The sequence below is a fragment of the Spea bombifrons genome, chromosome 2, assembly GCF_027358695.1.
Source record: "Spea bombifrons isolate aSpeBom1 chromosome 2, aSpeBom1.2.pri, whole genome shotgun sequence".
Classification (NCBI taxonomy): domain Eukaryota; kingdom Metazoa; phylum Chordata; class Amphibia; order Anura; family Pelobatidae; genus Spea; species Spea bombifrons.
The window spans coordinates 2,201,591-2,219,721 of NC_071088.1; the positions used below are offsets into that span (position 1 = coordinate 2,201,591).

General features: G+C 47.8%; 1 protein-coding gene and 3 non-coding genes across 4 annotated transcripts; 3 read left to right on the top strand and 1 right to left on the bottom strand.

Annotated features, from left to right (window-relative positions):
* Nucleotides 1-2,274: 2,274 nt before the first annotated feature.
* Nucleotides 2,275-5,676, bottom strand: LOC128473143 (cytochrome c oxidase copper chaperone). Its single transcript, XM_053455215.1, has 4 exons — nucleotides 5,600-5,676; nucleotides 4,125-4,288; nucleotides 2,999-3,111; nucleotides 2,275-2,451 (listed from the first exon to the last, which is right to left on the bottom strand). The coding sequence occupies exons 2-3, from the start codon at nucleotides 4,241-4,243 to the stop codon at nucleotides 3,027-3,029; spliced, it is 204 nt and encodes a 67-aa protein (XP_053311190.1). The 5' UTR covers nucleotides 4,244-4,288; nucleotides 5,600-5,676; the 3' UTR covers nucleotides 2,275-2,451; nucleotides 2,999-3,026.
* Nucleotides 5,677-9,514: 3,838 nt separating this feature from the next.
* On the top strand, nucleotides 9,515-9,678 carry LOC128481020 (U1 spliceosomal RNA). The gene has a single exon (XR_008350796.1). It is a non-coding gene; the product is annotated as a U1 spliceosomal RNA (small nuclear RNA).
* Nucleotides 9,679-11,923: 2,245 nt separating this feature from the next.
* On the top strand, nucleotides 11,924-12,087 carry LOC128481021 (U1 spliceosomal RNA). Its single transcript, XR_008350797.1, has one exon. It is a non-coding gene; the product is annotated as a U1 spliceosomal RNA (small nuclear RNA).
* Nucleotides 12,088-17,358: 5,271 nt separating this feature from the next.
* Nucleotides 17,359-17,522, top strand: LOC128481022 (U1 spliceosomal RNA). Its single transcript, XR_008350798.1, has one exon. It is a non-coding gene; the product is annotated as a U1 spliceosomal RNA (small nuclear RNA).
* The last annotated feature ends 609 nt before the right edge of the window (nucleotides 17,523-18,131 follow it).

An 18,131-nucleotide genomic window follows, 5' to 3' on the forward strand; every position in this document is an offset into this window, starting at 1 on the left:
ACGGGGGGGGGGCGATGGCAATTCATGGGGGCAGCTCCAAAAATCTGGAGCCCCTCACAGACTGGAGATAATTAAGGGAAAAATGTGTTTCTGGCCTTTTTTTGGACTTTATTGATTTATATAGCACCATCATATTCCATGGCGAAGTACAAATGAATGAAACAGGTGCGTAACGCTCGCTGGAGGAAGTGGGAATCAGGGATTCCGGTCTGATTCTATGGTAGTCCCTTGTTGGTCCCCAAATTCCTTACACCCCTTTTCCTCCCCTGATGCCCCTCTCTCCTCCCCTGATGCCCCTCTCTCCCCCTGATGTCCCTCTTTTCTAGGAGGTCAGAATGTTTGCTGGGTATGAGGGGATCGCAGGGTTCTACGGCCCTAAAATCCCCGATAATGTGTATAGAAACAGCAGGAAACGGCTTTATAAATGAAACGGGGTAAATAAAACCCATTATTCTTCTTCTAAATGCCCCGCCCAGTTACACAAATACCCAGCGATAGGGCACATAAAAAATACCCCTGAATCAAACCTGCCCCCCCAGATATATGTAGATGTAAAAGTGGGATCCGTTTGACTTTTGGGGGGTTTCGGGGTCAGATCTGCCCAGATCGAGGGCGAGGATTGGGGTACCCCAATAGACGGGATTGTGGGGGCCCCGCCGCAGGGACGCAGGGGCTGTTTTATTCGGCACCCGGGGTAACGGCGCGTTCCCAGCACGAAGCCAAACTCCGCAGACACCTGTTCCGGGACGTAGCGTTGCGTAGCGATGACATCATTCGAAACAATGTAACACCTGTTACTATGCCAACGCTTTAACCCATTCTGCTGCCAAGCGGTGCGCACTCACGCGGCTGAGTGACCCTCTAGTTACTATCGCAGGGTTTCTCTGATGATTTTTGCGGCTCGTTACATCCCAGATCCGGACTCTTCCCGGGAGGCCAATTAACCTCCTCTCCCCGCTGGATGAATTAAGCCGCTCCCCGTAATAATCATTTTCCTCATGGGCACGGTGCCCACCAACTAATGCATAGAGGTACCTGGACTACAATGCCCATCATGCCTGGTAAATGATTAAGTGAAGTATAGTCAGAGAGAGGAATAGGTGTGGGGGGGTGATCTGTACAGTACAAAACATACAGTATGAAGAGAAACCACAAATAGATTGCGAGCGGGGTAAGAAAGAGACTTCTGAGGTTTCCAAAAGCTTATGCAACAATTTTTTTCCTATTATAGCTGATAAAAAATAAAACAAAGGGGGGGGTATCTAACAGGATATCTCCCGGGGGGGGGGGACTTATTTCCCCCTCTTCCTGGGTGCTCTTACCCCGACCCCAGGGGGGTGAAACTTGTTTTCCTCCTCTACGGGTTATACGCGGTCCAGCTGATCCCTTTGGGGGGGGGGTCTTTAATCAGCGGAGATCACCTCGTTACAGAATAACTCACCTGGGATCGCGTTCCCACCCGTCACACGGACATCTCACCCCCCCAGGCCGGCAGGGCATCGGCTCATGTAACGTTACAGGTCTGGATAGAGACACGAAATATACAACACCCGGCAGGGGGCAATCTGTATGGATTACATGCAATAAAGTTGCCCCTAGGGTGGTATCCCGTAGACAAGTGCCCCGCGGCGCAGACCTCGACCAACCAACAGAGATGTACGGCCAGAAACCGCCTGCATGCGCATCGCAGGGAAGAGGGGAATCGCTCCTACCTGAGGAATGGGGGTTTCGGCTCAGGGCTGGGGGTGACCGGCGGCCCCGCGCCTGCTTCCTGCCGGCCCCTGTGCCGTACGGCTCCGGCTTGCAGCTCGTTCGCTGTGCGTGTAATAAGGTGTGTTATCATAATAGCCTGAAAGCCAGACTGGGGTTTATTTACACTGCGAGATAAATAATTCACGGGTCCTCGGGGACGCAGGCCGCCGGCGGAGCTGAAAGGGAAACACCCAGAGACGCGGGTGCGGGGCAAATAAAAATAAAACCCGTAGGGAGGAGCCCGGCGCCTGGAACTGGCGTGGATGGATGGCAGGGTATAGGTGGGCTCCGCAGCCGCAGTTACACCCTTTACGTTCATTCTTAGGCCGAATTACATTCGCAGCAAGACCTCGACCTCCTCCGCTGGCGGCTGCGCCTCCGTTAAACGGAAAACTACCCGGCAGAACATCACCCGGCAGAACATCACCCGGCAGAACATCACCCGGCAGAACATCACCCGTCAGATTCAATCAAATACTTCACCGCAGACACCAAACGAGAGAAAAAACACAGAAACAGACATTTTTCTTTTCCGTTGTTTAATAAAATAGACTTTGCACATCGGACCCCCAGACAAGGCGGACGTTCACGCGCTCTACGGAAAATCCCAGCAGGAGCTCTTCATCCAGACATAGATTTATATATTATTCCTCCCCACCAAAAAATAACTTAAAATTCCACAAGCAGCAGATTCGCTCCCTGCAAACAAACACATTTGGAACGTTAGAAAACGCTAGAATTCTGATGGATTTTTGCCTTTTCCTCACAGGCCTGAGCAAGAAACAGAGACTACAGACTATAACCCCGAGACCTGAAATAACTGAATAAAATAATTGGTAAACAGAATTGGGCCAAAACAATCCCATTACCCAGAAATCAACAACCCGCCAGCAGATCGGCCCCATCCGGCCCCCATCCAGTCGCCCGTTTCTCCTGCTGTAAAAACTCAAACCTTAATCAGTCGTTGGTCTCGTCTTAGATTCAGGAGCCGTATGTCTATCCCATGCGTGTTTAATACCCTCACTGTATTACCCTCTACCACCTCTGCTGGGAGGCTGTTCCACTTATCCACCACCCTCTCAGTAAAGAAAAACATTTTCATTCCATGTAAGCCTCTGACCCCCTAGTTTTAGATTAATAGCCTCCTTTTCCAACATAAAAACCTTCCCTCCAGTACTTGGTTATATCCATACTATGTATTTTAACGAGTCGGCCGCCATAGTATCAGCTGCAATCGCACACTCACCTCACACGTGTAACAGACCAGGCTCCACTCATACTTTGAACCCGAGGGACCTCATGCACTCCTTGTGCGCCTCTATAAGATGCCGGCACTGGTCTTCGCCCCTCTCGATGATGCTGAAACAAACACACGTTATGTCAGCGAAAGGTTTTATAAATAAAGCAAAGACGCGGATTAACGGAAATCCGTAAACCGGGGGGGGGGGGGGGGGCGGCCCAACGCAGCCTGCATCAAACACCCAATCCTGTAACAATAACGAGAGCAAACATCCCCGGGGGTAACTTCCTAACTAAGAGCCAAAATGCACCGTCACGGGGCAGAAAGGCCGAGTCAGACTCATTCAGCACTTCAGATCCTCAAGGTGACCTTCAGGCTGCTTCTACGGGGAACACAAAGAGGCCAATGAACCCAATTCAGAGGCCGGCATTAAATTAAATTTAATAATAAGGACCGTCTGAGTGAAGAACAGGATAGCGGCCCCCGGGGCCGACCTTGACGTGTCACGGAGTGCCGATGCAGGACTAGCATGACCTCTAAAGCCAACCAGAAGCAGAGGCGGCCGCAGCGTCACGCGGAGCCCCGATAAGACCTGTCAGGCTAATCGCTGGCGAGGTGCGAGGAACACAAGCCACGCGCTGCAGCCATCCGGCGTACGTGGAATGCCGTCCGCACCGGCCCTTTATAGATTGGGGGGTTAATCTCCCTCTGGGCTGGGATTGGAGGAAACGCCAAACATCAACTGATGGAAAGAACACGATGTTCGGTCCACTGACCCGATATCAGAACAATACTTTCTTCAGCGAACAATCCGATTGGTGAATCATTTTATACTGTAGGCTACGGGGGGGCAGGGGGGCAAGCACTTCACTCAAAGGGTAGCCTCTGCTGTCCCATAATAACCAAATATAGGTTATTATATAGGATATATCCGCTGAGCGGCTCTAGGGACATAAATAGTTTTCTAGAAGAGACACTCAGGGGTAAAAAAGGGGTAACAAAAACTGTTGGCTGAAGAGCTTACAATTAGAAACTAAAGAATTCTAAAGAGGTAGTTCTGGCTGCCCCATAAGAGGGTAAAAAGGACAGCAAAAGTAGCCCCCAGCAGCAGTGCCCCCCCCCCAGGACTCACCAGGCATCTCGTGCCTTCTTGGTTTCGGGACATGCGCAGCACGGCTTCAGTGGCTTCTTCTCCTGGGTTTCTGTGCTCGAGGGCTGAGACTCGCAGCTGGCGGCCGCCATACCAGACATTTTGGCCGATGATTTCTTTCTCCTCCCCGCTTGGGATTAAACGCTCTGCGGTAACAAAGAGGACATCGGTGAAAGAGAAACCACAGTATTTGGGGAATTGTCATCGATTAGTATGTTTAAAATGAAAACCTGCGCGTAAACAAAAAGAGCTTCGTTACTTTGGGTTTCCAGGGTCTAGCAGAGTCCTGCACCGGTCACAAAGCCACGTATGGGCCAAGGGATAACCCGCAGCCTCTCTGACACGCCATGGGCTGTATTACGTCATCACCTGCGAGAGGAAGCAGCCGGGTTTAAGACCCTCGTGGGCCGTTTGCCCCTCCCTGGCGGTCAGAAATAGGCATTATATTTAGCGTCCGACCTGTCGGGGGTAACATGAGAGCCTCCGCCGGGAGGACGCAGCTTCTGGCCTGATCTCTACCGCGCTGCTTCCAGTGTCCTTCCTACAATGTCACCGGCAGCGAGTCGCCGGGCCTCGCCGGGCAGCAGCAGCCATACCGACGGCACAACGGGCAGCAATATGCTATCAGTTGCTATGGTGACCGGGACACTTTCCAAACTTTTCTCGAGAAAGAATCTTTATAAATTACCACGAAGTCTACCCAAAAACACACATTAGGGAGGCTGTATAATATAGTGTGTGTGTGTGTGTGTATATACATACACACTATACACACACACATTATACAAACACACACGTACATATATATATATATATATATATGCACACACACACACATATACACACATTATACAAACACACACATATATATACACATTATACAATCACACACACACACACACACACTATACAAACACAGACACACATTATACAAACACACACACACACATATATATACACATTATACAAACACACACACACACACTATACAAACACACACATATATATACACATTATACAAACACACACATATATATACACATTATACAAACACACACACGCACATATATACACATTATACAAACACACACACACACATATACACATTATACAAACACACATATATATATACACATTATACACACACACACACACATTATATAAGCACATATACATTATATACATATATAAGACTCAATATACGCAGACAAGGGTTATGTCATCTATTGTGGGGTTTATTTTCCCTTTACCCCTTTCCGGTCTTCTTCCAACTCAAAAATATTGCCCCCCTCTGTCCCATAACATGCCCCAGCGCCCGGAACTCCCCAAGGTTACACAACCAAACCAGAACCCACACCCGGCACACGACAGCCCGGGGCCCCTGAGGCCAGTGGTATTAACCCCGCCGCACACACACAGGGGCAGTTAGAAGGTCTCCGGGTGCCCACCGCCCTCACCTGCACAATCTGCACCCCTCTGCTCCGCGCTCACGTGCCGCTCAAGCAATAATCCGCACACACTGCGCAGGCGCGCGCCCACTGCATGTCGGCAAATGAGGCTTCACGCGCAAGGAATGCCGGAATTTGGAGTCCAATTGGCGAACATGACGCAACCATGTGGGTCTACTCCGTGGCATGCCGGGACATGCAGTAAATGCTTATGGGGCCTTAAGAAGGTGATTTAGTTTTCTGGAAGTGGATGACGTTAATAGGAGAATCACGCCGTATAATTGAGCCCCCGGGCCTGACGGACACGACTTTCTCCTGCACTCCCAGCCAGGACAGTGAACCCGGCATAGCTGGAACCGACAGGGTTTGGTCCCGAGTTTCCCCCTCCCGGGTTTTACCTCAATGTCACGGCCTTGGGGTTGAGCAGGCAGATTCTCAAGGTTTTTACCACAGGCTTGAGGTCTGGGCGGTAAATGAGCTGAGTCCTGGAGATTTTGCCCCAGTTTTTGGGGTGAATGGGCAGATTCAGATTTTAGCCCCGTTTTGAGTTAAATGGACAAATTCTCAGGGTTTGTAAATAAGCTAATTGAGAATTTACCCCAGTTTGGGGGTAAATTGGCAGTTTTTATGGGTTTTTAGCCCTGTCTCAGAGTCTCTGAGTGAATGGGCAGACTCTAAGGGTTTTTACCCCAGTCATAGGTGAGGGGGCAGATTGTCAGGGTCACAGTCTGGAGGCGACTCCGTATTCTCCTCTGATATCAGAGCGTCCCAAATGGTGCTTTTCTCGCAGCTTTTGTGATTCCCAGCCGATGGCAGCGCATGGTTTTCCGGCTGCCTTGCACCCGTTACCCTGAGCACAGAGCCATGACAGCGAATCAGCTATCTGCCCTCCACAGCCACTACAGGGCACAAGTGGCAGGGGGCACAAATTCCCCTCTTACCCTAATAGCCCCCCCCGACTCCCATTCTGGGGATAAGGGGTAGGTTCTGCGGTAGATACGCCATGAAAAGCATGGCCGCCTTCTAGTCACTTAATATTATGTATTCCCTGATAAAGGTTCTCCAGGAACCAGAACAAAAAACTAAATGTAAACCGACCTTTAACCCCTAAACAACAATCGACTTGCCTGGCACCTCGTGGCAAATGAGCTTAAAAACCTGGATCCAAGAAAATTGCAAAGAATTTACAAAAAGAAATTTAAAAATAGGCGCCCAAACACCTTGTGCCCCTCCCACTACAAATATACTTTAAAAAATAACCTTTCTTTCCCCTAAGGACAAAAATAAGAAAAACTAGTGTGGAATGTATGGGGGCATTTCATACCCTTATAAGATAGCTATACGCTATTTGTCCTTATTGCTTTATAAAAATGACTTTGGGTGTTTCTAAACTCAGGAAAAATATTACAATCTACTTAGCAGATTTCTCATTACCTTTTATAGAAGAGTAAAATAGTTTTCAAAAGTCAGAAAATATTGGGGGTTTTTTAAATTTTCATTTTACCATGTTTTTTTTATGATATGATCTAAATATTTCTATCCAAAGAAAGCCCGTCTTCAGAAAAAAAAACAATATATAATTTGTGTGGGTTCACAAGAAAAAGAAAATGACAGCTAAACACAAACACCGCAGAAATGACAAAAAAAAAAAAAAAAGCCTCGGTCATGAATTTAAAAAAAAAAAAAAAGATTGTCAGGAAGGGGTGAAATATTTTCTGACTCTGATGTGACGCGGCCCCCGTGTCTGTATTTAATTCTAATGATGGACAGACTAGTAATGACCTCGTATTTGTGACATCAGAGTCATGTGTGAAGGCCGAGGCTCCGTGTACAGCGCGGACTCCTGTATAGAGGCCGATGTCAGGACAGATCTGCTCCCTCTGTTATTGTGTTAATGAGGGTCTGTCACAGGGGCCTTAGATTCCAGATAAGACGGGTGTCTGGGGGCTTAATCTGTTTAACCCCTTCATTGTCTGATGGGGAGGCTGAAGGTGCCAATTTCATTTAGTTTATGTTTATCGGCCCCTGTCAGATCACCTGCAGACGCTGTGCCCCCCCCCCGCTGAATGATTGTAATGTGATCGGCCCTGCTTCAGACCGATAAATCTGCCCCAATTAACAGACTTCTCCTGTCTGTAGCCACCTTCACCTCACATCTCAGGGCTGTTCTGAGGAGGCTGGATCTGTTGTTCTACCCCGTAATGGCTGACCGCTCCCCCAGCTGGGGCAGCCCTGCCAGATGGGCCAAGATCAAGTAAGTACCTGTGAGAGAGAAAGCTTGGCCATGAGGCTTCAGTGGTGTGCGTGGGGCGCATTTTATTTCACGCACTGTGCCTGAGTTGGGAAGAGCACGATCCCTTCTGGCCACTACTCCCCCCTTGAAGACTTCAGTGGGTCTCCTCGAGGGGAGATCTTAGAAGATCCAACCCTCTCAAGGCTTAGGTCTGGGAGCGAAGGACGGGGCTGCATATTCCCTTGTGGGAGTGCAGCCTCAGAAGATGAAGATTGGGGACTTGGTTTCCACCTTTGGATCACCAACCACCCTTTTTTTCTTGTACCCGGTGTCCCTGTGACCGCGGCTCCTGACAGTTGGTAAGTACTGATTTTGCGTATTACTACAGTCCAGGGTTTTACTTTCTTTATACATCAGCCTTACGGTTCTCCCGGGGGGGGGGGGATTCTGGCTCTCTGTGATATTCCTCCTGCCCCAGGCTGCCCCTGTTTATGTATTGTTGGGCAGTATTTGCGCTAATATGTAAAGATCCAGTGCTAAAATTTTGCATGTTTTATTTGGGATCTATTCTACAAAATAACCCTATTTGAATTAAGCAACGTCCTGTCATCCCAGTAAACTTTTATATGATATTTCATTATTTTTTTAAAGAGCCACATTCACCTTTTACATAATACCTTACTTTTTAGGTCTTTTAGGAAGATTTTAGATTTCCATTGGGGGGTAGCATATCGGGGAACGTTTTTTTAAATTCATTTTATTAATTCACATGCATTGGAAACAATCCAACAGTCGATATACAAGAATCCATGAACAGATCTAGCTTACAGGATTGTATTGCAATTGGACTAGGCGTCCGACCAGGGTCCCTGATTGGTCACCAGCAAATGAGGTCTTTTCCAATACCAACTAATGTACTGAATAGTGTTAAGAGGGGAAGACTTTGTGCGGGTCGTCTAGTTGGTTTATATAGGGGAGCCATGTCTTAAAAAAAAGTTTAGTCTTGGACTCCTTATTTAAGGTAAATTGCAGCCAGTCTATTTTAAATGCTAAAGGCAGTTTACTGTAAAGTAAGGTCATAGAGGGGAGGGGTGGAGGACGTGAACATTCGTGCAAAATGGTCTTTCCGGCTTCCACCAGAGGATCTGTCGAACTTTGAGTGCTGTGGGGCACGTTTTCATTGTTTTTTTTAATGTATTTATGTCATCCAGACTACTCCCAAAGCACTGAAGTTCTAGCCCACTTCTATAGGTTTTTAACAGCAATGTATTCTGAGAGTCAGGTTTGGGGGGGGCAGTCCCCCTTCTGCAAAACCGAGGAGACCTGTTCAATGGGACGGTTAAAGGGGAGATTTCTGACATCATCAACAGGCCCTTTTACACTATGAAGATTTGGGTCAGCAGAGCGTTCATAGGACTGATTTACAAGACCTTGCATGCGGTCCTGGTATTAGGCAGGGCTATAGTATGCAAATGTTCTTACTGCAATGCATTCTGGGATTGTTAATTTTGAGTCCACGGCTGAACACCGAAGGTTTTTTCTCTGATGTCAAATAACAAGGATTTCTTTATGTGCTGACAGTTTGTTCAAAACAACTTTTCTTGGCTGACCGGAGTCCTGGAGAAAAAAAATCCCCTTAAGTTTGGCGAAAGGGTTCCAAGCAGCGCCCCCTCCTTTTACCATAACAACTCATACTTACCTGGCAGGGGAGACACTGTGATCATGAAGGCAGTTCTCCCAGGGCGAGGCTCATCCATTGCACTCCGGCTGTGCTGACCCCTGCGATTTCCCCAAATGCGGGAAACTCGACTGCATAATTTGTGGTAGTGGGGGACTGCGTTCGCGCTTTCCCCTGATTATTTTGTACAATGACAGAGTTTGATGTTTTCCATGCGCATGCTAGGGCGATATGGCTGATTCTTCTCAGGGCGTATGGTGCAACCATCACGACAACCGATAAATGGCAGTGGAAAATTTTCTTGCCCGTGCCGAGGAAACTTGCTGCTTCCTGTGGCCATTTGGTTTCAGGGGTCGTGGAGGGGGTTCTGCACCTGCTTGTTCTAGGAATTTGGGTTTGGGCGCTTCTTTCTGTTACTTCTTGTTGCTTTTCTTTTTCTTCTGTATGGAGCAGCCGTCAGGATAACCCATAGACGGCAGCAGAATATCTCCAGTGTCCCGGCCTAGAGGAGGAAACTTCACTACATCTGTTTAGACTACATGTCTTTTAGCACACAGGTTTGGTTTGGAACCCTGGAAAACGAAAGCAAGCACTCTCACCCGTTCCCGGTTTGTTCTGGGGTCAGACGAGGCTCTCCTCTTTCACCTCTCATTTTCGTCTGTTGCAACGAGGTGTTTGTGGACTGCATCAGACAGGACCCTGAGATAAGATGGATCCTCCATGCCAGGAGGAAGAAACAGGACAGAGACATAAAGACCTTACTCTACAAGGATGATGTCACTGTTTTCTGCACAGATCGTCAGTAGGTGAGAGCACTCGGCCAGATGCGTGAGGACTTTGGCAAAGCTTCAGACGCAAAGGTCAGCTAAGGGAAGTCAGAAAGCGTGCTCTGTGGACATTGGGAGCTCTCTTCCGACCCGCGGCCTTTCACCATCGCTACAGACGTCCTCAAGACTCCAGGGGTCTGGTTAGGCGGAGATGGTGCGGCCCTGAAAAGCTGGGAAGGCAGACTGAACAAAGTCAAGCAGAGAACTGCGCTGCGGAGCCTCGGAAACCTTGCGATCGAGTAGTAAGTTCTGGTCCTGGGCAACGAGATTCTTCGCGTGCACCAGTATATGGATCAGGCATGCTACCCTTGGCCACAGTCAGTCAAGCCATCACCAGGACAGTTTTCGTCTTCCTCTGGAGCTCCAAAATGGACAGGGTAAAGCGCTCAGCCATGTACACGACCCCTTACCAAGCTGACAAAGGAGTGCCTGATATACCAAGCTTCTTGAGAGCATCCTTTGTGGGCAACTGTGTGTGTAGGACCTTGAAAGACACTTCTTGCTACCTCTTGGAAGGAGCCAGAAATGGGACAAGTGGGACAGCTCCATCCTTTACAACTGGCACACACCCTGGCTTTACCAGGATGTTTAAAGGTTTGTGAAGGAACACCAGCTCGCAGGTAAACTAGACCTAGTGTGATCTACAAACTCATCAGAGCCAAGGACAAAATGGAGCATATTCCAGGGCTCCCCGATGTCATGGCCGAGATAGTTTGGACTGATGTGGCATTGAGCAGACTGACCAATAGAAGCAAAGACATGGCATGGATAGCCATTAAGGGATGCCTCCCCCTAAGGATATTCATGCACGCTAGGGGGCTGTGCGGGTTCAGATAAATACCTCTAGGCGTCGAAACGTTGCCACTCTTTGTGTGTGGGCATTAAAACACCTCGCGACTTGAAGTGCTGAGCCTTCGTCGCTTTCTTTGCCAAATACATTATTGGCCTATCAAAAAAGACAGGGCTTAATACTCGTAGGAAGTCTCAGGTCGACGCATGACCATGTGAGGCTCCCAAGGGGGTGAACGATGGGTCCCCGGATCAATTCATTGGTTGCAAAGGAATCTCCTGCACTGGGAACCGTCAGGTAGCAGAGAGCATGGATGTGTGCAGGCTTCTCCCGAAGCTACAACGTTCTAAACCATCTCCAAATGTTTTAGCAGCAACGTATTTTGAGTGGCAGTACCCTTGCTAGAAAACCAGAGAGAAGATTGACCGCTTTCTCTCTGCTCAAAGGAATGGCTAAAAAGGAGCTCTCTAACCTCAATAGGCCCTTATAACGCTGTGAAGGGCTGGGCCGAGTCGGCAGAGCGCCCGTAGGATTCACTTCAAGGCGCTGCATGCTGTGTCGGTGATGGCCAGCGCTATAGTATGCAAATGTGCCTGTTGCAATGCACTCTGGGATTCCTCATTTTGCGTCCACGGCTGAACACCGGAGGTTTTTTTCTGATCTTAAATAATAAGGAATTCTCTAGGTGCCGGCAGTTTGTCCAGAACAGCTTTTCTTAGCACAATGGAGTCCTGGAGAAAAAAAATCCCCTTAAGTTTGGCGAAAGGGTTCCAAGCAGCGCCCCCTCCTTTTACCATAACAACTCATACTTACCTGGCAGGGGAGACACTGTGATCATGAAGGCAGTTCTCCCAGGGCGAGGCTCATCCATTGCACTCCGGCTGTGCTGACCCCTGCGATTTCCCCAAATGCGGGAAACTCGACTGCATAATTTGTGGTAGTGGGGGACTGCGTTCGCGCTTTCCCCTGATTATTTTGTACAATGACAGAGTTTGATGTTTTCCATGCGCATGCTAGGGCGATATGGCTGATTCTTCTCAGGGCGTATGGTGCAACCATCACGACAACCGATAGATGGCAGTGGAAAATTTTCTTGCCCGTGCCGAGGAAACTTGCTGCTTCCTGTGGCCATTTGGTTTCAGGGGTCGTGGAGGGGGTTCTGCACCTGCTTGTTCTAGGAATTTGGGTTTGGGCGCTTCTTTCTGTTACTTCTTGTTGCTTTTCTTTTTCTTCTGTATGGAGCAGCCGTCAGGATAACCCATAGACGGCAGCAGAATATCTCCAGTGTCCCGGCCTAGAGGAGGAAACTTCACTACATCTGTTTAGACTACATGTCTTTTAGCACACAGGTTTGGTTTGGAACCCTGGAAAACGAAAGCAAGCACTCTCACCCGTTCCCGGTTTGTTCTGGGGTCAGACGAGGCTCTCCTCTTTCACCTCTCGTTTTCGTCTGTTGCAACGAGCTGTTTGTGGACTGCATCAGACAGGACCCTGAGATAAGATGGATCCTCCATGCCAGGAGGAAGAAACAGGACAGAGACATAAAGACCTTACTCTACAAGGATGATGTCACTGTTTTCTGCACAGATCGTCAGTAGGTGAGAGCACTCGGCCAGATGCGTGAGGACTTTGGCAAAGCTTCAGACGCAAAGGTCAGCTAAGGGAAGTCAGAAAGCGTGCTCTGTGGACATTGGGAGCTCTCTTCCGACCCGCGGCATTTCACCATCGCTACAGACGTCCTCAAGACTCCAGGGGTCTGGTTAGGCGGAGATGGTGCGGCCCTGAAAAGCTGGGAAGGCAGACTGAACAAAGTCAAGCAGAGAACTGCGCTGCGGAGCCTCGGAAACCTTGCGATCGAGTAGTAAGTTCTGGTCCTGGGCAACGAGATTCTTCGCGTGCACCAGTATATGGATCAGGCATGCTACCCTTGGCCACAGTCAGTCAAGCCATCACCAGGACAGTTTTCGTCTTCCTCTGGAGCTCCAAAATGGACAGGGTAAAGCGCTCAGCCATGTACACGACCCCTTACCAAGCTGACAAAGGAGTGCCTGATATACCAAGCTTCTTGAGAGCATCCTTTGTGGGCAACTGTGTGTGTAGGACCTTGAAAGACACTTCTTGCTACCTCTTGGAAGGAGCCAGAAATGGGACAAGTGGGACAGCTCCATCCTTTACAACTGGCACACACCCTGGCTTTACCAGGATGTTATAAATGAGAGGTTTTGGTTATATGAATTGGCCAAAGCATAATTAAGCTCACCCGCCACGTCAAGGCACACTCTCAATAGGGTGAGAACCTACTCTCACCTCCTACATAGTGGGCACACAAAGCAGTTTATACTGCTACCAAAACCTTATTAATGTGTTGGGGGAGGTACAATTAAACCTCCTCCCTATTAACCCCTGGACAGCAAGCTGCAACCAGACTGATGAGGAGCCAACAACCTCAAATATGTGCAAACAGGGAAAAGAAAAAGTGTCGGTGCGCTAAGCTAGTCTCGGGCTCAAATAATACAAATGTGTAATACGAGGCCTACCAAACAGGTGTAAGCATGCTGCAAGAAACAGTGTATTGGCTGTACAATGTATACAAGAAACAAAAACGGTCTGCGCTTCTTACCCTAATAAAGTTGGCAACAAATATATAAACATAATATAAATGAGAGGTTTTGGTTATATGAATTGGCCAAAGCATAATTAAGCTCACCCGCCACGTCAAGGCACACTCTCAATAGGGTGAGAACCTACTCTCACCTCCTACATAGTGGGCACACAAAGCAGTTTATACTGCTACCAAAACCTTATTAATGTGTTGGGGGAGGTACAATTAAACCTCCTCCCTATTAACCCCTGGACAGCAAGCTGCAACCAGACTGATGAGGAGCCAACAACCTCAAATATGTGCAAACAGGGAAAAGAAAAAGTGTCGGTGCGCTAAGCTAGTCTCGGGCTCAAATAATACAAATGTGTAATACGAGGCCTACCAAACAGGTGTAAGCATGCTGCAAGAAACAGTGTATTGGCTGTACAATGTATACAAGAAACAAAAACTGTCTGCGCTTCTTACCCTAATAAAGTTGGCAACAAATATATAAACATAATATAAATGAGAGGTTTTGGTTATATGAATTGGCCAAAGCATAATTAAGCTCACCCGCCACGTCAAGGCACACTCTCAATAGGGTGAGAACCTACTCTCACCTCCTACATAGTGGGCACACAAAGCAGTTTATACTGCTACCAAAACCTTATTAATGTGTTGGGGGAGGTACAATTAAACCTCCTCCCTATTAACCCCTGGACAGCAAGCTGCAACCAGACTGATGAGGAGCCAACAACCTCAAATATGTGCAAACAGGGAAAAGAAAAAGTGTCGGTGCGCTAAGCTAGTCTCGGGCTCAAATAATACAAATGTGTAATACGAGGCCTACCAAACAGGTGTAAGCATGCTGCAAGAAACAGTGTATTGGCTGTACAATGTATACAAGAAACAAAAACTGTCTGCGCTTCTTACCCTAATAAAGTTGGCAACAAATATATAAACATAATATAAATGAGAGGTTTTGGTTATATGAATTGGCCAAAGCATAATTAAGCTCACCCGCCACGTCAAGGCACACTCTCAATAGGGTGAGAACCTACTCTCACCTCCTACATAGTGGGCACACAAAGCAGTTTATACTGCTACCAAAACCTTATTAATGTGTTGGGGGAGGTACAATTAAACCTCCTCCCTATTAACCCCTGGACAGCAAGCTGCAACCAGACTGATGAGGAGCCAACAACCTCAAATATGTGCAAACAGGGAAAAGAAAAAGTGTCGGTGCGCTAAGCTAGTCTCGGGCTCAAATAATACAAATGTGTAATACGAGGCCTACCAAACAGGTGTAAGCATGCTGCAAGAAACAGTGTATTGGCTGTACAATGTATACAAGAAACAAAAACTGTCTGCGCTTCTTACCCTAATAAAGTTGGCAACAAATATATAAACATAATATAAATGAGAGGTTTTGGTTATATGAATTGGCCAAAGCATAATTAAGCTCACCCGCCACGTCAAGGCACACTCTCAATAGGGTGAGAACCTACTCTCACCTCCTACATAGTGGGCACACAAAGCAGTTTATACTGCTACCAAAACCTTATTAATGTGTTGGGGGAGGTACAATTAAACCTCCTCCCTATTAACCCCTGGACAGCAAGCTGCAACCAGACTGATGAGGAGCCAACAACCTCAAATATGTGCAAACACCTGTTTGGCAGGCCTCGTATTACACATTTGTATTATTTGAGCCCGAGACTAGCTTAGCGCACCGACACTTTTTCTTTTCCCTGTTTGCACATATTTGAGGTTGTTGGCTCCTCATCAGTCTGGTTGCAGCTTGCTGTCCAGGGGTTAATAGGGAGGAGGTTTAATTGTACCTCCCCCAACACATTAATAAGGTTTTGGTAGCAGTATAAACTGCTTTGTGTGCCCACTATGTAGGAGGTGAGAGTAGGTTCTCACCCTATTGAGAGTGTGCCTTGACGTGGCGGGTGAGCTTAATTATGCTTTGGCCAATTCATATAACCAAAACCTCTCATTTATATTATGTTTATATATTTGTTGCCAACTTTATTAGGGTAAGAAGCGCAGACAGTTTTTGTTTCTTGTATACATTGTACAGCCAATACACTGTTTCTTGCAGCATGCTTACACCTGTTTGGTAGGCCTCGTATTACACATTTGTATTATTTGAGCCCGAGACTAGCTTAGCGCACCGACACTTTTTCTTTTCCCTGTTTGCACATATTTGAGGTTGTTGGCTCCTCATCAGTCTGGTTGCAGCTTGCTGTCCAGGGGTTAATAGGGAGGAGGTTTAATTGTACCTCCCCCAACACATTAATAAGGTTTTGGTAGCAGTATAAACTGCTTTGTGTGCCCACTATGTAGGAGGTGAGAGTAGGTTCTCACCCTATTGAGAGTGTGCCTTGACGTGGCGGGTGAGCTTAATTATGCTTTGGCCAATTCATATAACCAAAACCTCTCATTTATATTATGTTTATATATTTGTTGCCAACTTTATTAGGGTAAGAAGCGCAGACAGTTTTTGTTTCTTGTATACATTGTACAGCCAATACACTGTTTCTTGCAGCATGCTTACACCTGTTTGGTAGGCCTCGTATTACACATTTGTATTATTTGAGCCCGAGACTAGCTTAGCGCACCGACACTTTTTCTTTACCAGGATGTTTAAAGGTTTGTGAAGGAACACCAGCTCGCAGGTAAACTAGACCTAGTGTGATCTACAAACTCATCAGAGCCAAGGACAAAATGGAGCATATTCCAGGGCTCCCCGATGTCATGGCCGAGATAGTTTGGACTGATGTGGCATTGAGCAGACTGACCAATAGAAGCAAAGACATGGCATGGATAGCCATTAAGGGATGCCTCCCCCTAAGGATATTCATGCACGCTAGGGGGCTGTGCGGGTTCAGATAAATACCTCTAGGCGTCGAAACGTTGCCACTCTTTGTGTGTGGGCATTAAAACACCTCGCGACTTGAAGTGCTGAGCCTTCGTCGCTTTCTTTGCCAAATACATTATTGGCCTATCAAAAAAGACAGGGCTTAATACTCGTAGGAAGTCTCAGGTCGACGCATGACCATGTGAGGCTCCCAAGGGGGTGAACGATGGGTCCCCGGATCAATTCATTGGTTGCAAAGGAATCTCCTGCACTGGGAACCGTCAGGTAGCAGAGAGCATGGATGTGTGCAGGCTTCTCCCGAAGCTACAACGTTCTAAACCATCTCCAAATGTTTTAGCAGCAACGTATTTTGAGTGGCAGTACCCTTGCTAGAAAACCAGAGAGAAGATTGACCGCTTTCTCTCTGCTCAAAGGAATGGCTAAAAAGGAGCTCTCTAACCTCAATAGGCCCTTATAACGCTGTGAAGGGCTGGGCCGAGTCGGCAGAGCGCCCGTAGGATTCACTTCAAGGCGCTGCATGCTGTGTCGGTGATGGCCAGCGCTATAGTATGCAAATGTGCCTGTTGCAATGCACTCTGGGATTCCTCATTTTGCGTCCACGGCTGAACACCGGAGGTTTTTTTCTGATCTTAAATAATAAGGAATTCTCTAGGTGCCGGCAGTTTGTCCAGAACAGCTTTTCTTAGCACAATGGAGTCCTGGAGAAAAAAAATCCCCTTAAGTTTGGCGAAAGGGTTCCAAGCAGCGCCCCCTCCTTTTACCATAACAACTCATACTTACCTGGCAGGGGAGACACTGTGATCATGAAGGCAGTTCTCCCAGGGCGAGGCTCATCCATTGCACTCCGGCTGTGCTGACCCCTGCGATTTCCCCAAATGCGGGAAACTCGACTGCATAATTTGTGGTAGTGGGGGACTGCGTTCGCGCTTTCCCCTGATTATTTTGTACAATGACAGAGTTTGATGTTTTCCATGCGCATGCTAGGGCGATATGGCTGATTCTTCTCAGGGCGTATGGTGCAACCATCACGACAACCGATAAATGGCAGTGGAAAATTTTCTTGCCCGTGCCGAGGAACTTGCTGCTTCCTGTGGCCATTTGGTTTCAGGGGTCGTGGAGGGGGTTCTGCACCTGCTTGTTCTAGGAATTTGGGTTTGGGCGCTTCTTTCTGTTACTTCTTGTTGCTTTTCTTTTTCTTCTGTATGGAGCAGCCGTCAGGATAACCCATAGACGGCAGCAGAATATCTCCAGTGTCCCGGCCTAGAGGAGGAAACTTCACTACATCTGTTTAGACTACATGTCTTTTAGCACACAGGTTTGGTTTGGAACCCTGGAAAACGAAAGCAAGCACTCTCACCCGTTCCCGGTTTGTTCTGGGGTCAGACGAGGCTCTCCTCTTTCACCTCTCGTTTTCGTCTGTTGCAACGAGGTGTTTGTGGACTGCATCAGACAGGACCCTGAGATAAGATGGATCCTCCATGCCAGGAGGAAGAAACAGGACAGAGACATAAAGACCTTACTCTACAAGGATGATGTCACTGTTTT

What these genes read in the sequence shown, in the direction of transcription:
- LOC128473143 (XM_053455215.1), bottom strand. Translation starts at nt 4,243, where the DNA reads ATGTCTGGTATGGCGGCCGCCAGCTGCGAGTCTCAGCCCTCGAGCACA. An exon ending in AAGAAGGCACGAGATGCCTG is followed by an intron (nt 3,112 to 4,124) that starts GTGAGTCCTGGG and finishes TGTTTGTTTCAG; the next exon opens with CATCATCGAGAGGGGCGAAG.